General features: G+C 27.1%; 1 protein-coding gene across 1 annotated transcript; it reads left to right on the top strand.

Annotated features, from left to right (window-relative positions):
* The first annotated feature begins 4,619 nt into the window (after positions 1-4,619).
* LOC108762026 (odorant receptor 4-like) lies at positions 4,620-7,046 on the top strand. Its single transcript, XM_018508825.1, has 5 exons — positions 4,620-5,419; positions 5,674-5,773; positions 5,923-6,033; positions 6,584-6,739; positions 6,993-7,046. The coding sequence occupies exons 1-5, from the start codon at positions 4,620-4,622 to the stop codon at positions 7,044-7,046; spliced, it is 1,221 nt and encodes a 406-aa protein (XP_018364327.1).
* The last annotated feature ends 8,087 nt before the right edge of the window (positions 7,047-15,133 follow it).

Genomic DNA, 15,133 nt, shown 5'->3' with positions numbered 1-15,133 from the left:
ATTTTATTAAATATATCATTAATTACTTATATGAATATTCAAATGTCGTTATATATATTATTGAAAAAATAGATTTTGGTCACTAATTAATCATGTTTTTATATAAAAATAAATGTTATTAGTTGTAACTTTATAAGCTTGAAAAGATTTTAATGCAACAAAAATAACGTTTTACATTAATATATATTTATCAATGCATTTTCGATATTTTTATATTTTGCTATATCGGAAAGATTGTCACGGAACAGATATAAATCAAGAATGGAATAATGTTTTATGTTTTGATAACCCAATGAACCTTGACTTAACTTTATAAAACAAGTTAAAAATTGTGCGTTTCGCGGGTTTTCTCCGTGTCTAGATCCATTCTTGGAATGTCTTTAGTTTTTATATTATTATACAAAAGTACCAAAGCGTAATTTGTTCTTAACAATTATTAATTATTTATATTTATATTTATAATAATTAGTATGTAATAATTAATATATAAATATAAATATATTTATATATATATTTGACTTTATAAACTAGTGCAAACATGTTGGGGAAATGATCGGGCATATATGATCGATTGGTATAATCACAAAACTCAAAACTGCACCCGGTTATAATAATAATTGCACGATCAAGTAACGAAGAAAAATTATTTCAATTGTTTATTCCAACTTTTGGCGATGTAAGTAATGCATATATTTTGTTCAAAAAACATCGAAAAGGCCAAAAAAATATAGAAATATATACACTGTAAAACATAAAATGTTAATTTTAACTTAATGACGTTTAGTGGACTTTCTGAGACATACAAAAATGTTAAACACAAAAACGTTAATTTTGACATTTTTACATGTCTCGGAAAGTCCACTATACGCGTCTTTAAGTTAAAATTAAGGGAATCTTTCGGTTTTTGGGGTAAAAAATGTCGATTTTTTTTTTGTTTTTTTCGAAAGCTTATAGTCTTAAGAATATCCCCTTAAAACGTTTTTTGAGAAAAACGAAAATTGTCCAAGTTATACGAGATAAAATGACATGGTGTTTGGGGCCGCTCGATCGATTCAAAGAGCGATCACCAATCAATTGTCATAGGACGCGTATACTTTAGACCCACTATATATGAATTTGTTTACGAATTATATGAATTGTGACACTGTTTTTCCCCCTTTGGTCTTATTTTTATTTTTATTTCAATAACTACGTGACTTTATTATTTTGACATATTATAGCAAAAAATATTTCATAAAACTTTAAACGCGTTTTTCTCGAAACCGTGTTTTCGAATATGAGAATCATGATTCCAAAGAAACTATTAGTCCGACCGACTTCTACTTCAAGGGGTATACTCAGAGAACATGTCATTCTCGCCCGAATTAAAATTAATAGCCTACGTTAATTTTTTTCATTTTTTTTTGAAGCATTAATAAGAGGAAAAAATTAGTAAAATTCGAAAAATTTTTTCATACTGTCGCCATTTTGAAAATATGCATACGATATTAATTATTCTAGTTCGAGCGAGAGTTACAAGTCCACTGATTAAGAAACCGCTTTATTTTTTGCTTTCAGAGACTAACGATACGAGAAACCTGTATCATGATTATTTGACCGTATTCGCGGTGCGGGCCCAACTTCAGCGCCATCTTTTTACTACTTTGTAAATAATAAACATTACAAAAAAATATTTTTTTACATGTTCATTATATGCACTTTCTAGACCTGTATTGATTTTTAAGTATACTTACATCCTCATTTATTAAAAAAATTCTCAAAAAATACGTTTAAAATCGGCTCTAAAACCGAAAGACCCCCTTAATATTTTATTTTTTACAGTGTATATGTTTTTTATGTTTTACTAATTACAAATCTTAATAATCCTACATTATTATAAATATAACATATATATTTATATGTTATAGATAAAAATAAACATTCTAATATTACAGGTAATAAAAACTATCAAGTATATTTAAATTTTTCATGAACATTAACAATGTAAACCATAACAGGTTAAAAATTTAGAAAATATATATTGTATAGAACAAGATGGGAAATATATCCTCTAAATCAAGATTTGATAAAATCAGTTATAATATTAGAATTACAAATATACAGGATTATGGTTCATCAAATTATTATTGAAAGTGTATACAATAAAATGTTCTGATTTTCATATATTCGTTTATAGCATTTTCTATATTTTAAGAAGTTCTAATTTTTATTTAATTTACATAACTTATTAATAAATGAAAGAACATAGTTAAAATATAATATCGAACTTAAAAAATTTACTAAGTTAAAATATTTTTAATATTACTTCTACCAATTTATCCTTACACTCCTTATGACACGCAATATTCTCCTAAATATGTGATAATAGAAACTCGACAAACAATGAATTATATCGATTGAATGTATATCTCTCAAAATAATTTTACAATGTGAGACTGTTCATCAAACTTTTCCAAAAATCGGTGCAGGCTCTTCTTCATATTCCAACACAATGAATTGTCTATCTGTGGCAGTGCACCTTTCATGCAAAAATATGCATCAAATATGCATTAATAAGCGACAGATAAAAAAAGCACGATTACAGTTTATAACTTACATTAGTCGATTTTTTAAGCCAATCAACACGTACCTACAAATAAATGTATTGATTTCAGTGTGTAGAAAAAATCTTTTATATTACTACAAATTCTTTTTTTTTTTAGTACAATAACATCAAAAAAACCGCAACCATCATCCATCAGACTGTTGTGACGCATCCGGTGACAAGTGCGATTTACAGCAATATTATCGATATGAGATTCATACCTATGAATGAAATAGCGTTGGTTATGGAGTTTCTATTAAGGTTTCTTAGATGGGTTTCTTTTGCCATCAGTATTTGCAGTCAAACTGCTGTTTCCGCAATACGCACTTGTGGTTAGCTGAACGTGCTATATGCGTAACACTACAACTAAACTTGTTGAAAAACACGGGAAGGAAAATTATAGCTGCAAGAAAATTAACCGCTATAGTGGAACATTATTTGAGAATATCGAGGTATTTCAGACACAGGCACTCATTAAAAAAATACACATAAATCTGTACACATAAATTCTCTAAATTTGAAATAATTTGAATTAATCATTTAAAAATAGATAATTTTAAATTTATTTTTCGCTTTTCTAAATTATTAATTTATCGTCATTGTATTCATGAAGAGTTCAGATGACATAATTATAAAAAAGACTTTACAGTTTCACCTTTATTATGTGTTGAGAGGATATATTATAAATAAAGTTTCTCCTGCGGAATTTATGGAATGCACGACAGACATGTGTCCTCTTGGATATTACACTATTGTAGTATGCTAAACAACATACACTGAATGATAGTTAAGAGTGTCTATACATGCCCTACATAATTGTAATCTTGCGCTAATTGTTTCTGTAATCGTTCGACTAAATTCGAATAAATAGTATCAGTCATATTGCTCACTTACACCTTAGATAGCATCTTTCCTCCGAACTGTGCATATAAGTTTACAGAAAATTTCGATAATTTTACATTTTTGTTCAGAGAAAACTTGATTATTACGTGAACTTAAACAACGCGTTGTGTAATTAATGGTGTTCACAATCTGATTTTGCGATAATTGTTTTTATAGTTGTTCCGACATGGCAACAATTATCGCAAAATCAGAATTATGTAGGATGTGATCAGACACTATCATCTATTACTCACAATAAATATATCTACTAACGTTGATTTATATTTACACAAATAAGTCTTGTTCATGTCTCAACCATCTTCGTCCCTTGTCTTACAAAATGTATATTAAAAAAGATAAATTGGATGATAAAGTTAAATGCATATTTTAATTTTTAAACTTGGGAAACATTTTCTTGGAAAAAAGATATCTTACATTATTGTACATTTCGATTGATTTCAATATTTTTATATTTTGCTACATTAGAGGGATATTTGTAAAACAATAATATTAAAAAATGTTCAAGATATCATATATATCTTAAGCTATCAGAATAAATTAATATATCGTGAAAATAAAATTTAGTAAATAAAATGATTATGTTAAACCCAAGATTATAAGTGATTACATTAATTTCCAAGATGTATACTAAATAATTTTTTATGATATTTATCACGTTTGTTATTATAATTTCTGTATATTAAAATACAGAAATAATTTTCATATTTATTGAAATTATATATTTACTCTTTTTAACAGTATAAAAAGCAAAATTATTCATGTTCAGAATTATACTCCTTTATCCCTACTTTTCGCGAATTTTCTTCGCCATTTAATTAATTTAGTTTGTTAATCAATATAAGAGAAATGTGGTTAAAATATATTACCGCAAATTTGAAATAATGAACTTCTAATGTTACTTCCACGAATTTATCCTTACACTCCTCATGACACGCGATGTTCTCTCAGACTTTGGACAATAGAAACTCTCGACGAACAATTATATCGATTGAATATACGTCCCTCTCAAACTAACTTGGTAATGTTAGAACGCTCATCAAACTCTTTTGAAGATCGGCGCAAGCGCTTTATCGTATGCCGGCGATGAGTTGTCTAATCATCGCAGTGCACTGTGCGCTTTCGTGCAGCGATCATGTCAAATACCAAAAGCGCGCCAGAAAACAAGATATCGAAACAATATAACAATTATAGTTTACAATTTAATCGATGGTTTCTCAAACCAATTGGTGCGTGGCCACAAAAAAATGCGAGATCAGTGTGGAAAATCTTTATATTATTACAAATTTTCATTTGTTCAAGTTTAATAACATTAATAACGGCACCATGTATATTATATGTATTATTTGAAAAAGTGAACATCAACCAAAGATTGAACGCAATTGGACCACTGCTTCACAGGCTTATGGGCATGATAAATTACTGGGTGCTGTTAAAGCGCAGCGGTGATATTCACAAACTAATACGACATATGGAGACAGATTGGAATCTCGTACGAAGAATAGACGAACATGAACTGATGCTGCAACATGCCAAATTCGGTCGTTCCGTCGCTATGATCTGTGGACTAATTATGCAAGGCGGTACGATTCTGTTCAGTTTAGCAAGAGCATTGAAAACTACAACCATCATCGTCGGCAACGAAACTTTTACGACGTATCCCATGACCTGTCCGGTTTATAGCAAGATCATCGACACGAGATTTAGCCCTGTGAATGAAATCGCGTTGGTTCTGCAGTTTCTGTCAACGTTTGTACTGAGTTCTTCTACTGTCGGTGCTTGCAGTCTGGCTGCTGTCTTCGCGATACATGCTTGTGGTCAGCTGAATGTGCTGTCTATATGGTTACATGAACTTGTTCAAAATCAGGAGAAGACAAATCATACAGCTCAAAAAAAACTGGGCCTTATTGTGGAACATCATCTAAGAGTATTGAGGTATTTTACATGCTGATACTTGTTAGAAAATGCATATCTTAGAGCTCTATAAGCGAATTCTTTATATTTATTAGAATAATTTAACTCAATCATTTAAAAATAGATATTGTCGTTTTATTTAGAAATTAAGATAAATTAATTTTTATTTTCTCTAAATGATAAAAAATCTATTATCATTGTGTTCACGAAAAACATCGTTTCAATGTGCAAATTACTTGTAAATGAATCCTTCTGTGTTACATTTATACATTCAGTTTTATATCACGTGTGGAAAATATTATGCATAAAGTTTCTCTTGCGGAATTAATGGGATGCACGACAAGTATGTGCCTACTTGGATATTATACTATTATGGTACGCTAGAACTGTAAGAAAATGAAAATCTTATTAGATATAGATAAATGTCATTTATTTATGAAAAACCAACTGTTCTATTCTATTAGAAAATGTGTATTAAAAATAATAAATTATACGATAAAGATAAGTTATATTTTAATTTTTAGGCTTGGGAAACGCTCGATACAGCAAAATTAACATCTTACGTTATTGTATATTTATCAATGGGTTTCAATATTTTTATATTTTGCTACATCGGAGAGATTATCACAGAACAGGTAATATGCCGAGAATTAAAAGATACTGAAATGTCAGATTTTCACATGTATTTATAACTTTTTTAATTTATTAATTAATCAATAACCTAGTTAAGCAGAATATGTTTTTTGCATATATTGGAAGTTTTCTTTGCTGGGATATAACTATCCCTGTAGATCTTAATGTATATTTTGCGTGAAGAAAAGTACCAATTGTTGCGAAATAAACGTTCTTCTGAACATGGGCATTCCTTGCTTTTAATTTTTCACTGAATTTAAATGTATGGGAGCTAATCATAATAAAGACACACTGAGCGCTCATTGAGCTACTTTGTTTACTAAATGTGCAGCCAATACTTTTTAGAAAAGAGTAAAATATAATACTCTTATATTAATAGAGGAAAAGTTTTACAATAAAACTGCCTTGCTTTTAACAAAATTGAATATTTCTCTTTAATATCTTCTAAATTCGAATTGTTAGATTCTTTTCATTACGCATAAAAATTTTAACATTTATATTATATGTCAATTTATGTCAACATATTAAACAATATTTATGTCAATTTATTAGTGCAAATATGTTGGGGAAGTAGCATATATGACCGATTGGTATAATCTACATCATAAAACTGCACGTGACCTCATTTTGGTCATTGCTCGATCGAGTAATGTGATTAAGATCACTGCAGGAAAGTTATTCCATTTATCTATTGCAACTTTTGGTGATGTAAGTATGCAAATGTATTATTTATTTTTATCTTGTTAATAAAAAAATAATAAATTACATCTTATATTTCATTGATTGCAAATGACAATCATTTTATATAAATTGGATTATCCATTATCTTTAAAACATTCATTCAATACATTCAATTATATGCGAGTATATGATTAAAAATTTCAAATATTAATATTTTTTATACAGTATAATATATATATTGTTTTTGTATTGTGTAGAAACAAACATGTTATTGTTCTAGGTAATTAAAACTTCCATAGCTTATTTAAATCTCTTGCGAACTATGACTATGTAAAAAATGATTGTGTGAAACATAAGTTAAGAAATATGAAGGATATATATTTTATATAGAATTATCACATATTCTAAAGAGAAAAGATTTAATAAAAAGAATCGACGATTATGTCAAAATCAAGATTATAAGATATTAAATTATTTTCAAAGATGTATACTACAATTTTTTATGGTTCTCTTTTTATGCTTGTTATAATCTCTATATTCAAAGGTACTAATTTATTTATTCATCTAAATTACATATTTATCATTTTTAACAATATGAAAAATATTTGAATCCTCCTCATTGTCAGTGCGGAAATCATGTACAAACTATCAAATTCGTAGTTTACATTTAATTTCTGCACTCGAGGAGAACTTAATCAAAGTCGGAACGTTTGCAGTTAACTTCGGTGGTAAGTAAATTCCAATTGTTTGCGAATTATACCTTATTGCTTTACAAATATATAATTTACACGACAATAACTGCGGAGGCTCACTTGATAATTTATTTATATTCAATTTATTCTTCGAGTTATAAAACTATTTTCATTTTTGTATTAATTAATTTTTTAAATTACTAAAACAGATGTGTCTTTACCGACATATAAACGTAAATTTACGTTTTATTTGTACGCATACTTACTTTTATCAAAAGAAAACTTCGCCACGTTATGTCTAATAATAATGAGTATTGTTATGTATATTTCAGTTGTATAGCAGGCGTGCAAAGTATTATAAATCTCTCTTGTGAAACTGACATGATGTACGATAAGTACCTGTTCAATTAACTATAGAATAAGATATGTTGAAAATATATTTAAAAAATTACAACTTGGCATTAATAATTTCAATATATATACACATTCAAATGTCATATTATTGAAAAAATAGATTTATGGAAAATAATTAAGTTTTTATATAACTTAATTAATTAACCAATAATAAGATTTTATTCGGACCGACAAGAATTAAACACTAAGTATAAGCATATTCAGGCCTATGACGGTCAAAGCTAGATCTTTTTTGCCTAAATAATTCCCAGTGAATTATCTATATCCTATATATGTACATGCATATATATCATATTTTTGAATAACTACAAAAATATGATATATATGCATGTATATATATAGGATATAGATAATTCACTGGGAATTATTTAGATAAAAAAATCTAGCTTTGACCGTCACAGGCCTGAATATGCTTATACTTAGTGTTTAATTAATTGAGTTTATATATAAAGATAAAGATAATCATTATAACTTTTAAACTTGGGAAGATTTTGATGCATTAAAAAAAAAACATTCTATTAATTTAAACTTATTGATAAATTTCAATATTTTTATATTTTATCAAAGAGATAAAACAAGTATATTAGAAATAGAATGTTTGTATTTGGGTAAGTTAATAAATTTTGATTTAACTTTATAAGATACAATATTATATTATTATACATAAATATTAAAAGTAGAATTGTTTTGCTTTTAACAAAGCTTAGTATTTGAGTCTATATTTTGTATAGATTATTTAAATTTTTTAATATTTAACAAATTTTATTCCTTATTTAAAAAATTTTTAATATATTTAAACAATTTAATTTTATACCGATTTGTTGGTGTAAGCGTTTTAAGGAAATGTTATACATACATATATGATTGATTGATATAATCAACATCACAAAACTGCATTTGATCTTATTTTAATAATTGCAAGGTGAAGTAATAAAGATTATTGCAGAAATATTATTTCAATTGTCTACCGCAATTTTCGGCGATGTAAGATGTATTAGTGCATGTATCTCCAGAAAAACGTGTTTAGAATTAAAACGCTATATTTTCTTTATATTTATAATTACGAAACTTAACAAATAACCTCATAAAAAATAATTAATTTTGTATCTTTTCATTGACTTATACTTATAAATATATTTACTATTCTTAAAATATATAGCAATTTATATTATATATACAATAAACATTTTATATTGTTACAGGTTATTAAATACTTTTATGATATATTCAAATACAATATTTCACGAATATTAACATCGTAAACTGCAAACATTGGAAAGTGATAATCGACCAAGAAACGTTCATCATAAATAAAGGAAAAGATTATATTCGGTCAAAACGGGTTTCGAAGGTTAATAATTAAGGCCCGCACTTTTTCGTGCGAATTCTCATGTCATGCAAAAAGCACTCTTGCACTCTTTCGCTCTCATTCTTCCGATAAAAAAATATATATAAACGTACACTTGACACGTGAAACATCATGTCTCTTAAATCATTGACATATAGTATTGGACGGAGCATTAGCATCGAAACCATCTTGGCAGACGTAGAAAGAGATAGAGCGATATTTGGGTAGTAGTGAATTATGTAATCAAGGGCCCTGAGACATTAAGTACTTAGATCTGTGGTTAGAGTGTTACACAGTAAAAAAGAAAATGTTGATTTTAACATTTTTTACATTTTTTACATGTCCCAGGAGATCCACACAAAGTTTTTAAGTTAAAGTAACTCATTCGTCTTGTGTTATTTATTAACGAACTAGTAATGTTAAATAATTGACACAATACTTTATATTTGTTATTTTGACTTTAGGGATGATTTAAAACTAACATATAAAATAAGTAGAGTACATAGAAGAGTAGTTGCAGTAACTCGTAAGAAAATGTTAATAAAACATTTTTGTTCGTATAATGTGAATGAAAAAATTCTTAGATATGTTAAATTGACTTTGAGATATATTGATTAATTGAAACAATTGTGTTAAAAACACTCAAAATAATATTCCATTTTTAATTGACATACGCAATTGTTAAGTTAGAAAGGTGACATGAATCTAACACATCAAAATGTTATAAAAATAATAACATATTAGTTGTATGTTGATTTTACATTGAAGTAATAATCAAAATGTGGTAACACAAGAAAAATTCTACATATGGAGGCACGATTTTTTACTGTGTACTTTTGCATAAAGTATACGTAGAAACCATATTTCAAGTTTTATTTTGTATCTAATAATGAATAATGTTTAAAATTATCGTACTGCGTTAATATCAGTCAATACTTCTGTGATGGCTCTTGATTTTAAAGAATACAGTATTGTCCTCCCTCTCCTGAAACATAATTCGACCAATAGGACAAGAGTAGAAAGAGAGTTCCGTGCCCAAATATCTACCTTACTTTTTCTAGGTCCGTCAAAACGAAAGATCAAAGAGATTTCGCCGCATACTCTGTCCATTACTATATGTCAATGGTATAAATATGTGTATAATAATATATGTGTCTTTATAAAGATATGTATATATACATGTATATACATAAGATATGTATATACAAAATAGTAGTTAATATGATTAAAATGATTTTTTGGAATAAAGAGCTTTAAATGAAATGACAAAGAATAGCGATTAAAATCGCTGAAGCACAAATGATTACAAACTCAAAATCAGGCTCTCGAACTGTGATTTGTCAGGGATAAAGTAGAACTACCTTCATAAATGATGCGTTCGGTGAGACGCTATTAGCGCTACTTCTGTCATTCTATCTTTGTTGTTTATTAAACGTAAAACAAGGATAGAATGATACAAATAGCACTAATAGCGTCTCCCCAAACGCACTTATAATCTCCCAAACAAGATACCGATACAATCGATATTAACTCGCCTATGGCGGGCTCAGTTAATCATCCAATTGTACCATTCAATATAAATTTTAAAGTAAATAGAGCCAATTGTTGTTCGAAAATTGTATAATTTATTATTATATTGTCCTGATTTCAATATTTCTGTTTATAATATTTTCCATATTTCAAAATATTATAATTTTTATCGCAACTTACACAGTAAAAAATCAAGCGTCCATATGTAGAATTTTTCTTGTGTTACCACATTTTGATTATTACTTCAATGTAAAATAAACATACAACTGATATGTTATTATTTTTGTAACATTTTGATGTATTAGATTTATATCACCTTTCTAACTTAACAATTGCGTATATCAATTAAAAATGGAATATTATTCTGAGTGTTTTTAATACAATTGTTTCAATTAATTTATATATCTCAAAGCCAATTTAACATATCTAAGAATTTTTTCATTCACATTATACGAACAAAAATGTTTTATTAACATTTTCTTATGAGTTACTGCAACTACTCTTCTATGTACTCTACTTATTTTATATGTTAGTTTTAAATCATTCCTAAAGTCAAAATAACAAATATAAATGTAAAGTATTGTGTCAATTATTTAACATTACTAGTTCGTTAATAAATAACACGAGACGAATGAGTTACTTTAACTTAAAAACTTTGTGTGGATCTCCTGGGACATGTAAAAAATGTTAAAATTAACATTTTCTTTTTTACTGTGTAATTAATTTATCCCGTTAATATAACAAAAAATACAGTTAAGATACATTACCAAATTTAAAAAATCTGTTAAAATAAAAAATTCTTAATGAACCTCTATAATTTTGTGATTCCATAATTTTATATGATGTTCTCTCACAAATATCGGATAATAAAAACCCTCGACAACTAATTACATCGATTGAATATACGCCCCTCTCAGAGTACCTTTACCAGTTCACCAAACTCTTCTGAAAATCGGCGCAAGCGCTTTGTCATATTTCGACATGATGAGTTCAATGAGTTGTCTTTCCGTAGCAGTGCATCGCACACTTTCATGCGGTGATCGTGTGAAATTCTAAGTGTGTCAGAAAGCGACATATCGAAGAAATATAACGATTATAGTTTACAATGTAATCAATGGTCTCTCAAACTAATCGGTGCATGGCCACAAATAAATACGTCGAGTTCAGTATGGAAAATCATCTATAACAAATTCTCATTTGTTCGAGCATAGTAGCATTCATAACGATACTGTGTTTGTTATATACTTATATGTGTTATTTGAAAAAGACAATATCTCAAGTAAAAACTGACTGTCGTTGCGCCATTGCTTCGCAGGATTATGGGTTAGATAAATTATGGAGTACTGCTCAAGTGCAAAAGTGACATCCGCAAATTAATACGATACATGCATTGGAGTCTCGTACAAAGAATAGACCAACTTGAAGTGATGCTGTAACAAGTAAAGTACGGTCGTTTCGTCGTTATGATTTGTGCAATAATCATGCATGACGATACATTCCTGTTTAGCATAATGGGTGACCAAAACCATACCTATCATTGTCAACGAAACTTTTAAGATGTATCCGATGACGTGTCCGAATTACAACAAAATCATCGATATAAAAATCAGTCTTTTGAATGAAATTGCGTTAGTTGTATAGTTTCTGTCAATAGTTATAGTGAGTTCATCTACTGCCGGTGTTGGCAGTCTGCTGTCTTTTGCGATTCATCCCAGTGGACAATTGAACGTGCTTACGCTACGTGAACTATCGAAAACCAGCATAAGAGAAATGATACAGCTGAACGAAAACTGGCTACTCGTAGAACATCATCTGAAAATATTGAGGTATTTCATACGTAAGTATTCGTTAAAAAAATACACATCTTCTAGGGCTTTATGAAAATCTCATAATTAATTATTTAAATGAATTTATATATATAAGTAATAATAACACAGGCCCACAAAAAAGTACCCATTTTTTCACTCTAGATTGAAAATTTGTCCTGAATAGTCCTATTTTGATGCCAGAATCGTATTCAGCGACACAAAATACATAAGAATTGCTGGGTCTCCACCCCAGCACAGGGTACTTTTTTTTGTGGGCCTGTAATTAATAATTTAAAAATAGTTATTCTTCTCGGAATTAAGTTAAATTCGTTTTTCGTTTTCTAAATTACTAAAAGAGAAAAATTGAATTGTGATCGTAAAGAGTATTAATTTAAAATGTAATAACTTATTTTAAAAAATTCTACTGTGATGTATTCATACACTTCAGTTTCATATCATGATTAGAAAGTATTATGCATAAAATATCTCTTCTGGAATTAACATCTACAATAATTATATGCTTATTTGAGTATTACTCAAGTTAATCAGCTATTACGATACACTAGAGATGAAAGAAAATAATGTTCCTATTAGATACGTAAATGTAATTTATTCATGAGAAACCAAACTGTATTATTCTATTAGAAAATATGTAAGACATATAATATAATGTAAGATATATAATATAATGTAAGATATATAATATAATGTAAGATATATAATATAATAAAGATAAATCTAATATTTTAGTTTTATTGTAGTAAAAGACATTATATGTTTATGTTAAAACAATTATTGTTAAAACTTGTTTTGAATTGTTAACATATTCAATTTTTAACATATTAATTTAACATAAAATAATTGTGTTATAGCATGAATTGTGTTGTTTGAATATTGTATTAAATATTAATATTTAACATTTTTTAGTATTAAAAAAACAATTTATGAATAAGCGAGAAAATAATACATTTTTAAAACATAAATTCTAAGATAAATACATAAAATGGGAGTGTTAATTTAAATTACAAATATTAATTTTACTCAAGAGAAATATGCTTTTACAATTTGCTTTTAAACTGTATCGATGTGTTTTATTTGTGTTAATTTTTAAAATAATATTTGCATTGTTTTCTATAACATATTCCATCTTGTATTATTTTTATATAAAAATTTAAATAGATCGTTGGACACGTGTGTTGTAATCAATACAAATTCAACTGTGTATACTGAGAGAAAAATGTTTGGTATTTGTAACTATAATTACATATTATTATAATTATGATTATTACTGCTATAATAATAATAACAGTAACTATATATGTATATAGTTCTAGCAACAAATGTTTATAGTTGGCAACCTAAAATAACTATATATAATTATAGTTATTATAACCATAAAATAGTTGAAATTACCATAAAAATGATTCAAGTAACTATAATTTTATAGCTATATTTTGGGATAACCATATTTTTTATCCCAAAATTCAATTATAAAATTATAGTCACTTGAATCATTTTTATGGTAATTTTAACTATTTTATGGTTATAATAACTATAATTATATATAGTTATTTTAGGTTGCCAACCATATACATAATTACTGTTATTATTATTATAGAAGTAATAATCATAATTATAATAATATGTAATTATAGTTACAAATACAAAACATTTTTCTCTCAGTGTAGGGTTGGGAACTTGATATAAGAAAAATAACTTCAATATTTTTAAATTTTGCTACAGCCAGAAATTGTCACAAAACAGGTAAGAAATGTTGAGAATTAAAGTATGTTGAAATTAGGGAAATTATTGGGTTTTAATATTTATTATTATAATTCAGTCATATTTTTAAAAAATCTAAAATATAATGCTATTACATCAATTGAGAAAAATGCTAAAATAAAATAACCTCTTTTTAAAAAACTTGAATATTTCTGTTTTTCTAAACATTATGTAATCTAAATTATTAAATTGTTTTCATCACTCATAGAAAATTTTAATTTCATATGAATTTATTAATGCAAATATGTGCAGGAATGTGTGACATATAATATATGACTGACTAATATAATCTACATCACAAAACTGCACATATGATCGTGTTTTGATTATTGCTCGATTATTGCTCAAATTAATTAAGATCACCACAGGAAAGATATTCCATTTATCTGACCCAACTTTTGGTGATGCAATGCAGATTCTTCATCGAAATTCATCGTTTTATTAATAAAAAGTTAATAAATTGCATTTAACTTATACTTTATTAATTGCAAATTAGGATCATCTACTAAAAATTGAATAATTGAAACTGATCAACTGAATCATCCATTATGTTTAACATATCCATTCAATACGTTCAATTATATGTGTATAATGAAAAAATTCAACTAATATATATATAAGAAATAAGAATTAAAATCCATAACTGTCGAAGTTGGATCTTTGATGCTTAAATAATTTAATGTCAATTATATATATATTATATATGTATATATACTATATATATATACATGCATATATATCATATCTATTTGTAGTCATTTTAAATTGCGCGCCGAAACTTTTATCGGATTTTAAAACGCGGCTAAACTACTGAAATAATCACAAATAAGTTTTGATGCTCAATAAG

Source organism: Trachymyrmex cornetzi, unplaced genomic scaffold (genome assembly GCF_001594075.2).
Source record: "Trachymyrmex cornetzi isolate Tcor2-1 unplaced genomic scaffold, Tcor1.1 scaffold272, whole genome shotgun sequence".
In the NCBI taxonomy this organism is placed as follows: domain Eukaryota; kingdom Metazoa; phylum Arthropoda; class Insecta; order Hymenoptera; family Formicidae; genus Trachymyrmex; species Trachymyrmex cornetzi.
Note: the sequence above shows the minus strand (reverse complement) of the source record. Positions and strands in the feature narration are given on the sequence as shown.

Bases quoted from the DNA above. Each gene is read 5' to 3' on its own strand.
- LOC108762026 (XM_018508825.1), top strand. From the start codon at position 4,620: ATGTCAAATACCAAAAGCGCGCCAGAAAACAAGATATCGAAACAATAT. The intron at 5,774-5,922 runs GTACGCTAGAAC...TTTAATTTTTAG, and splicing joins TTGGATATTATACTATTATG to GCTTGGGAAACGCTCGATAC. The intron at 6,740-6,992 runs GTAAGTATGCAA...TTATTGTTCTAG, and splicing joins CTATTGCAACTTTTGGTGAT to GTAATTAAAACTTCCATAGC.